Genomic DNA, 10,463 nt, shown 5'->3' on the forward strand with positions numbered 1-10,463 from the left:
GTTTGGCTTGTCCTAGCCCAATCGGAGAGCGAGCTGCTAACACACAGATCCTGGCTCCTCAGCCATCTAGAATGCCTGGGGCTCAGGATTGTAACGAGTTACAGTTTAAAATATAAGTTTATATATATAATGAATTTTAACGAATTATAATTAATTATAAATATTTGAATGTTTTAGAATTGACTGTAGCAGAATTAGAGTATAAATATTTAATCAGTTCATCCAATGAACAGAAAGCATAATCATAATCATAATCATAATCATAATCAACTATCAATTATAGGAAATCAGTTTTCTTCCTGGCCAAGAAAGAATAACCTTTTCCAACTAAAATAAATAAAATACTAGCAGGGTAATAGCATAGGTATAGCTAGATCAAGATGTTTAAGTGACTTCGATCTTTTTGTGAGTGAGAGACAATAAATTGTTAATATAATGGTTTAATAAACAAAAATACGGTAGGCTACACACACAACTAAACTAAGCAAAGATTGTATACATAATCAAGAAAGTAAAGAAAAGTGAAGAAAGAGAGAGAGAAGAAAAGAGAATGGCAAGATTACAATCAGTTAACCACAACCTACGAGAAACATCAAAGAAACAGGATCCCCTTAAAGGGGCACAATAACTTAGAACGCATCTAGAGGCTGCGAACGGGTACTTGCATTGACTTTGGTTGCTGAACAAGTCCAAATGCAGGAGATTCTTGATTTTGGTGAGGTGGCCAATCAAAGATGGGAGAAAGTCTTTGTTCCATCTTATCGCCATTTGCATGTTCATGCTGGCATGGAGAATTTGTGCAGTCTTTACACAAAAGTATGGTAAAAATATCATGATGCAATTTATCATAACATATTGTACACCTCTGATTATAAAATCAAAAGAGGATTATTTTGATAACAAGAAAGATGGGATTCGAAGACATTAAAGCAGTGATACATACATCATCTTTGGATATCAACATTGGAAGTTACTCTAACATAACTAAAGAATCATAACTAGTCATAACTAATAAAACATAGGAGCAGGCATAAAACACAGGAGAAATACAATAAACATTTGGGTAAGTTTGTGTGTATGAATAGACTAAGTGTCCTTGTGTATTGGAAGTTTATCTCTATAGTTTTTGACCAGATTGGTAGGGCTGTCTGGTCTCCTGTGCTGTCTTTGAGGGTTGCAGACACAATCTTTTGGTGAGATCGTTCAGTGGATAACGACCTTTGAAGAGAACTGGTTTTAGGGCCGATGACAACAGGGGAGAGGGGGAAGGTTTTCTGATGACTAGGGCATTTGATTAAGGCCATTCGTTACAGGATCAATCTTGCAAAGAGCACGCTGTTTCCCAGCCAGCATACAGTCTTCCTGGACTTGAGACAATGAAAGCGCGGCTCTTGCCAGACCGCACCCTTACTATTCAGCAGCTAGCGACGTCGTTCAAAGCGGGCTCTCACAGGCCGCTCATAACGTTTCAAAGGGTTTTGGGCCTTATGGCCACCGCGTCATCAGTACTCCAACTAGGCCTACTGCACATGCATCCCCTACAGCGATGGCTGAAACGCCGTGTGCCAGCTCATGCGTGGCGCTTATGCATCAGGGTGGATCACGGCTGTGTCAGAGCCCTGACCCCTTGGAAGCGCCACAACTGGTTCCAGTCAGGTGTAGACATGGGATTGGTCTCAAGAAGGAAAGTGGTTTCAACAGATGCTTCCAACCTGGGTTGGGGGGCGCTGTGCAAGGGCAGGCCAATCTCCAGCCTCTGGTCGAGCCCGGATAATTGCCCACATACCAACTGCCTCGAAATGAGAGCGGTTCTTTTAGCCCTGAAAACCTTCCTCCCAGATCTGGCGGGACACCATGTCCTGGTCCACACAGACAAAATGTCAGTGGTGTCCAACATAAACTGCCAGGGCGGGCTCAGATCGGCAAGTCTGGACGTTATGGCCAGACTCCTCCTCCTTTGTGCACATGCCAACTTGCGAAGAGCTGTTCACGTACCAGGCATTCTGAACCAGGGCCTGGATATGTTATCCAGAGACAATGTTCCCCCAGGGGAATGGTCTCGCCACCCTCAGATGGTTCAGATGATCTGGAGCACTTTCGGCAAGGCAGAGGTCGACCTCTTCGTCTCAGAAGACAATGCTCACTGCCCAATATTCTTTTCAAAGAAAAGGGACGCACTGGCCCACAACTGGCCCAGCTGCCCCTTTATGCGTTACCTCCGGTCTCGATGCTCCCACAAGGTCATCGAGCGGATCAGGGAGAGCAAGTGCTCAGTCATCACTTATTATTTTTGTTGTGCTTATTATAGCTTATTATACAAGCTGATTTTCAGCAATTCAGCAGTTTTGACCAGTTACAATGATAATTCTTGAAAATCAGTAATGAAATTTCTAGTAACGATGGTAATTCTTGATATCAGGAATTTTCACAAGTAAAAACGTACTCGGTTACAAACGTAACATCGGCTCCCTGAGAGTAGGGAACGAGTATTGCGTAGATATACGCAGTGGGAAAACTCCTTTTGTCGAGAATATTGAAGCCATTCTTTTATAACGCAGTGCAGCTGCACAGCGAGCACAGAGCAGAGCGTCTAGCTCTCTCATTGGCTGTGCTGCAGCAACTGCCCGAACCTATGGCGAGGCGACCTATACGTTCTCGAAAGGGAACGTACTCGGTTACTAACGTAACCTCGGTTCCCTGAGAGTAGGGAACGAGTACTGCGTAGCCTGCCATGCTATTACGCTTGGCTCAGGTGCTGTCGCTTCAGTCAGTTTTAACCTGATTCTGTGGCAAAATGGTCTGCTTATATTGGCATAAGCCAAGGCCATTTTGGCGGGTTCTGACGCGCCCTAGGCGCGAAGCGACCCGATTGCTTCGCACGTCTCAGTCGCCTCGCCATAGGTTCGGGCAGTTGCTGCAGCACAGCCAATGAGAGAGCTAGACGCTCTGCTCTGTGCTCGCTGTGCAGCTGCACTGCGTTATAAAATAATGGCTTCAATATTCTCGACAAAAGGAGTTTTCCCACTGCGTATATCTACGCAATACTCGTTCCCTACTCTCAGGGAGCCGATGTTACGTTTGTAACCGAGTACGTTTTTACTTGTGAAAATTCCTGATATCAAGAATTACCATCGTTACTAGAAATTTCATTACTGATTTTCAAGAATTATCATTGTAACTGGTCAAAACTGCTGAATTGCTGAAAATCAGCTTGTCAAACACAACAAAAATAATAAGTGAATCTAACATTTCCTTTCCCAGTCACCATAAATACATTTATGTGATTTTCAATCCAGTTTCCTGTCGGAAGGAGTTGAATTATAGGGGAAACATCCAAATGGGTTATGTGAATAATGTCATGTTGAAGAAACCATACCTCATGCAATTCTTTACTGTATCAAATATGAACTATAAAGGAACAATATGATAGAAGAAATTAGGAATAATTAAATATTAAGGTTTTAATAAAATGGTCAAGTGAAATACATGTCTTTGATTTTATTAGGGAGACAAGGCTGATACATCTAGAACTGTGTTTCACATCCGGAGCAGAAGGTGGCGGTAAATGCACCTATTACGCTAGTAGACAGCCGCCATTTAAAACCAAGAAGAAGAAGCAGTTGCGCATGCGCTTTACTGATGTGGAAGTGTTGGACAGTGATAAACAAACAAATAAATCAGACCAAAAGATTAACAATTAGATTGTAATACTTACCATGGCAGTAAACGCGGTACATTTAGAGTCAGACGCATTTCTAGTATGTATGAATCATGCTTTGAGTACGGAGAAGGAGGAAGTAATGGGGCTTTGCATTGGCGAGGTTTGAATATCTGGCGTTGATCATGTGTTGTTTTGTATAAATGTTCTTGAATTGCAACTGATGTGTTTATGAAACTTTGTAGGCTAACTGTGTAAACGACTTATCTCCATCAGGTGGACACAAACCGCATTGTGCACATTCATTCTGTCATCATTCTGCGACGATCAGACAAGAGGAAAGACAGAGTGGAGATTTCCCCAGAGCAGCTTTCAGCAGCATCCACTGAAGCGGAGATATCCTTTCACAAACGATATATACTTATCATATATTATTTTGATCTGTGTAAGGGGATCCCATTCTGCAATTCAAACATCGCATTAACAAAAAAAAAAAAAAAAAATGCAATATTCTTTAAGAACATGGTGTCAACGTGTTGTTTTGGCAAGTACCATGGTATTTCTCAGTCTGGAGAACAATGCAAATACATTCAATACCGTGGCATACATTAAACACTGCCATGGATATTATCTGTATACTGTACTGGGTAAAGGCCCGTTCACACAAATGATGATAACTATAAATATAAATGATAAAGATATAGTTCTAAAAATCATTACCACCACACCTATAAAGATAACGGCACAGAGAAACGATATCGTTAGAATCACTTTCAGAATGATTCTTTAAAGCTGATGAATGATAAAAACAATGACAGCCAATCAGAATCCACCAAACTGTAAAGAGCTTGAGCATTTAAAGCGTCAGATGACAGAACTACATGTCTGCTGGTGTAAACGCTAATGTAGTTATCGTTCCTGGTTTGAATAGACCTTAACAGTTGTAAAGAGTGTTGCAGGGATGACGTCAAAACACGGAAAACTAATTCGCCGCCAGTTCCTTAAAGATTTTCCTATGGGGTTAACTACCTCATTGCACATTGCAGTCTAGGTAATCGCCACCATGTTTTTGGATACACTCAGGGGCGTACAAATAATAACAAATACAAATCGCCAGAGAAAAAAAAGTGTATTTACGTTAATACTTTTTTAAGAACTGCTTGCACTAACTTAGAATAAATGGGCTAATATTTTAAAGTATCTTCGAGTGCTCAGTTGTGAAGACTGCACATATTCATCACATTCCATACACTCATAGAAATCACATTAAGGGATAACACAACAACAGTATGGCCCTCTGTAGCTAATGCAGCTCTGACATTATATATTGAGAAAGTGCTAACCTACTAAATATTTTAACTGGACTTAAATGGAACAAGTACAAGATTACTTTTACTGAGAGAAGCTGAACAATAAGCAAAGGAGCGCTACTGTACAAACACGGAGAGCGATCGCAACGAGCCACCACAATTTTTGGGGTGTTTGTGTGTGCATTTTAGATTATAGAACAAAACGTCAAAATATTGTCAAGCTATGTTTACCACAAGCTTTATTTTACACATGAAAAACCCCATTATAATACCCTATTGGAAAATTTTGAGGGAACCAGTGGCGAATTAGTCTTCCAGGTTCAGACGTCATCCCTGCATCACTCTATTGCTTTCGTTAATGAGTTACCGACAAACATTACTATATGATAGTTAAACCAGTTATTAGTTAATTCACATTCAATAGTTAGATGTTTCCATACCGTGGGTCTAAAATGTCTGAGACATGTTGAAACTCAAAATGTAATTTTGCTTTGTAATAAGCAAAGTTTTAGGATTTTAAAACAATTTAAAACAAAGAACTATTCTGCACTATTTCTTGGTCAACAATCAAGCAAATTTGTGAAATTTATGGATCATTCTCAGATCATCCTGAATAACACAGATCATGAGGTTTTGTATAAACTTGTGTGCTGCTGCTGAGGCGAAAGGAGGACATACCAAATTCATTACAAGATCTTCTGAAACTCATGTACATGTTTCAAATACACTTTTCACTCAAATTGATATGCTGGAAATATAAGAATATTATGAATTTCTTTATTCTGCTGAACACAAAAGAAGATATTTTGAAGAATTTTGATAACCAAACAGTTGATGTACCCCAGTGACTTCCATAGTATTTTTCCCCATACTATGGAAGTCAATGGGTCCCCATTAACTGTTTGGTTACCAACACCAAAATATCTTCTTTTGTGTTCAGCAGAAGAAAAAATCATACAGATTTGGAACAATTTTAGGGTCAGTAAATGATGACAGAATTTAAATTTTTGGGTGAACTATTCCTTCAATCATTATACTGTACAGTGTTAAAACATGATTTCTCAATGAAATTTATAATAAAGTGTAATCCTCCTGACCAGATACTGTTTAAGCATATTTTCTTAAAATGAAGCACAGGTTGGCTGAGATGACAGGACGTCCCATGAGGGTTGTGGGCTGGTACCATTCTCATCCACACATCACTGTGTGGCCATCACATGTTGGTTAGTATCATCGTATATATATATATATATACATATATATATATATATATATATATATATATATATATATATATATATATATATATATTTTTTTTTTAATATTTATAATGTTTTTTTTTATTAATGCATATAATTATTCATTATATTCCCTTATTTCTTTTAATTTGACTTGATCTTTGCATTATACAGATGTTAGGACTCAAGCAATGTATCAGATGATGGATCAGGGTTTTGTTGGCCTCATCTTCTCATGCTTTATAGAAGATAAAAACACAAAGGTATGTTAAGCAAACCATCCTGACAGGAAACAATAAAATTCAGATTTTTGTTTTACCCTTGGCTGCTCTTTCTGTTTCTCTTGCAGACCGGTAGAGTTCTGTATACCTGTTTCCAGTCAGTACAGGCCCAGAAAGGCTCAGAGTAAATAAACTTATTTTTATTTAAAAAAACGCATTCATGAATTAATAATAATGTTTTAAAGTTTTATTTTGCAACTTCGATCTATGCATCATGCATATTTTAAACTAGTTTATGGCATTGAAACATAAGCCTTTAAATTATTAGCTTAAGTTTCTATAAACCAAAACTAGTCCACACCTGGGGTGCCTTTCCCAAAGCCAACTATGGTCGCAAGTTCCGTCGTTACCAATAGAGTTCAATGGAAATTGCAATCATAGTTGGCCAACGATGCTTTTGGGAAACGCACCCCTGACTAGTTGTTTGTTTTAATATAACTCTAAATGTTTGATTAATGGTTTAACAGGTTCACAAACATGGTAAAGCCAAGTCAGGGCTATTGCCTTTTGTAGTGTGCAAGAAAAAGTATTTTGTGCAGTGTTTTTGATCATAAATATAGAAATGACATTTCTCTCTTATGATAAGGTATGAACGGATTGAGATCCCAATCCATGTAGTCCCACATGAAGCCATTGGAAAAGTATGTCTGGAGTCTGCTGTGGAACTGCCCAGAATCCTCTGTCAAGAAGAACAGGATACGTACAGAAGGATTCACAGGTATAGGCCATTACCAGAGTTATCCATTTCCTTGTTAAAGATTACTTAAATTAATTTACTAAATTTTTCATTGATGTATTTCCTTGTAGCTATATATTTGATTATTTTACATAGTAAATGGTTGCTTATGACCTCATGGGATGTATTTTTTCCTTCCAATTTCCTTTTTTTCAGTTTAACTCATCTGGATCCAATCACAAAGATACATAATGGATCAGGTAATGCAATTATAAAATCTAGTTTGTATTTCTAGGAATTGTAAGGAATTAGCAGTGCTTTCACAGCAGCAATTTAATACTGTTAGGCCTGGTTTCACAGACAGGCCTTAGATTAAGCCAGGATTAGGCCTTAGTTCAATTCAATTAGGACATTTAAGTAGTTTTTATAAAAGCGCCTTAGAAAAAAACATTACTGGTGTGCATCTTGAGACAAAACAATGGCACTGACATATTTTAAGATCTGTCAGAGCAAGTTTTTTTCTGTTAAAACAGCTCAAACATGGATATTAGTCTGGAACTGCGTGTGGTAGAAAGTTTTGACGCAATCGAATCCGCCCTTTGCCGAATTTGCTCTTCTCCCTTTTCCCATCACATATCAGATTGGAAAGGGCATTTATTTTCAATAAAAATTAAGAAAATATTCGAAAAGTGGAAATAAAGTGTTTAACACGTGTTTAAGTTTTGGGGTAGGAGTAAGTGTAGGGAGGGCTTTATTGTCCCAATAAGGCGGCATCTATTTAATAGTTTTAAATACATATAATAATTTTCCCAATTGTTTTCAATAGGACTGCTGCATTTTTAAAACGCCATGAGTGTAATGAGGCGCTTGAGCATCTTCTTCACGCTGAAGCGTTGGGCGCGCTGCATTTTTTATCGGTCGCCGAGCGCTGTAGGTCATTGCCTATTCAATTTTCAATCAGAACACATTTCACACAGCAGGATTTTGAATCCCAGACAGGTCCAGATATTTAGGATGCCATATATCTCATGGGCATAGGTGGCGCGTTGTCGATTGTCTTAGATCGCGTCTTTGATAATGCACACTGCGTGTTTGTTACTCGCATGAACAAGCACCGATTTTGCCCCGGGCATTTGTCAGTGATTTCACAAAACCTGTCGGTGAGTGAAAATCGGGGCTGAAATCGCTAATTGTGAACTCGGCATTAGTGGAAGAGAAAGGGTCCATAGAAGGATGTTAAATGCCTCAGGGGGTACGCCACTGTCAAGAGTTTGGGAACCACTGGTATAGATAAATCTGTTCATGCAAAATATTTTATTAATGAAAGATAACTTGTCAATTTATTAATTATAAATCATTATTATAAAAGTATTTTTGGGTATGGTGTGGGACTAACCTTATTTATTTTCATAAATTTGAAGAATTTAGAACCATTTTTTTTTACAGTTGTGCTTTTGTAATTTGTATGTTTGTGTGCTTCTCAGTGTTCACTAAAAACCTGTGCAGTCAGATGTCGGCCATAAGCGGCCCGCTTCTGCAGTGGCTTGAAGATCGACTGGAACAGAATAAACAAAGTATCATCAAACTCCAGAAAGAGAAGGAGCAACTGACACAAGAACTGGCTGCATTATAAGGAGAATGATAGGAAGCAATGAGAGTTTTAGCAAAATCCTTAAAAGCTTTTTTCATTTCTTTATGTTTTTCCACTGAAAGCGTTGGCTTTTCTGCCCTACTGCCCCTCTTTGATTGGAAATCACTGGGAGAGCAAAGACAAGATGTCTGTACTTCCTCATTTCAGTGCATAACTAGTACTGTTTCAATGCTTCCAGCCAAATATTTGAATTATGAACCCTCTTAGTGCTGTCTGACACTCTTTACACTCTTTTGTAATGTTTTAACTCATCCATCAGCTTCTGATTATTGTCATGTGTACTGACACACAAGGTGGTATCTTTTGTTGATGTATGTATATACACTGAACAAACTATGACAAAATGCACGTTCTTAAAAAGGTTATTGGCTGTTCATTTTTTGTTTTTGATCTATTTGATTTTGATGGTAATCATAATTGTTCTATAAGAGTGAAAGTGATGGATATTTTTTCACTGATGCTGTTTGTAAATCTCTGAATGTATAAACATGCCATTTTGAAATGAAAATACCTGCATTGAATATAGAGTGGCTTATCTCTTATATTAACTGAATGTTTCTTTTCTCACTTTTCTCTTTCTTAACTAAATTCAGTTTGGAATGTGTGTTTAATCAAAACTATAACACCATAGATTCTGAAATACTTTGCACAGGACACAAACAGCTATATACATTTTTCATCATTTACATGCAGATTTTCAGTTTAGACTGAATGTTTCTGTGAATGTCAAGTAGCTCCCTGGTCAAACAGTCTGGCACTTAGACTATGAATAGAAAAGGTGTGATAAAGAGATTTTCCTGTTGAAATACTAAAATGCACATTTAAGCGGACAGTTTGAAAGACCTGAAACTGTTTGTTTTTTTGTTGTTGTTTTTTGACTGCAGTCCTGTCCTACACTTTATCATATCTTTTTTTCCCTTATCAACAAGATAAGCAACACTGGGGCTGACTAATCTTACCTAAATGTTTTAATATAAAAAACTATATATTAAATATAGTTTTATAAACTAAATAAAATAAAAAACTAATAAAAATATTTAAATTTATAGTTTTTACTATAAAAAACCCCCACTTTGTATGAAAAAATATAAATCTAACTGAAAACCCAATGGATTCATGTTTTATTTCTTGTCACTAGGTGGCACATTGTGTCCATGTTGAACTGCAGACCGTTTTTATTGAACAGAGTCTTTAATCTCTTTAGATTGTGAAACTGGTCAAGCAGGCAGACAGAGTACTAGCAATGTATTCAATTTATTTGGCATGCATAGTATTGAGGTGTGCTATTATAATAAACACCATGCTATCAATTGTTCTTGCTGTGAGGGAATCATAAAGTGTTATGTTCCATACCATATTGCAAAATGAATACTTAAGATTCTAGATGTTGACTGGTCAGTAAAATACATTTTATTTATTTACTATGAGGAAAAACCTTAGTTCATACATATTTAAGACACAAAATTGTATCATCATTACTCCTCATGTAAACATATATTTTAAGAATAATTCCGCTAGAAAATATAGTGCCTGATTTATGTCGTATAAAAGCAGTGTCACTCAAGGCTGGAATACATGCTATTTTACCAAGCAGTTGTAAGTGCAGTTTTTTTATTCAAAGTGAAAAATTGAGAGGAAAAAGGGGTTGA

General features: G+C 37.5%; 1 protein-coding gene across 1 annotated transcript; it reads left to right on the forward strand.

The window, feature by feature from the left end:
* Window positions 1-3,625: 3,625 nt before the first annotated feature.
* Window positions 3,626-9,362, forward strand: brcc3 (BRCA1/BRCA2-containing complex, subunit 3). The gene is made up of 8 exons (XM_077197419.1): window positions 3,626-3,821; window positions 3,935-4,054; window positions 6,104-6,191; window positions 6,381-6,469; window positions 6,556-6,611; window positions 7,074-7,205; window positions 7,380-7,423; window positions 8,648-9,362. The coding sequence occupies exons 1-8, from the start codon at window positions 3,717-3,719 to the stop codon at window positions 8,794-8,796; spliced, it is 783 nt and encodes a 260-aa protein (XP_077053534.1). The 5' UTR covers window positions 3,626-3,716; the 3' UTR covers window positions 8,797-9,362.
* The last annotated feature ends 1,101 nt before the right edge of the window (window positions 9,363-10,463 follow it).

The sequence above is a fragment of the Siphateles boraxobius genome, unplaced genomic scaffold, assembly GCF_051911475.1.
Source record: "Siphateles boraxobius isolate OS27281-9 unplaced genomic scaffold, OSU_SipBor_1 11, whole genome shotgun sequence".
In the NCBI taxonomy this organism is placed as follows: Eukaryota; Metazoa; Chordata; class Actinopteri; order Cypriniformes; family Leuciscidae; genus Siphateles; species Siphateles boraxobius.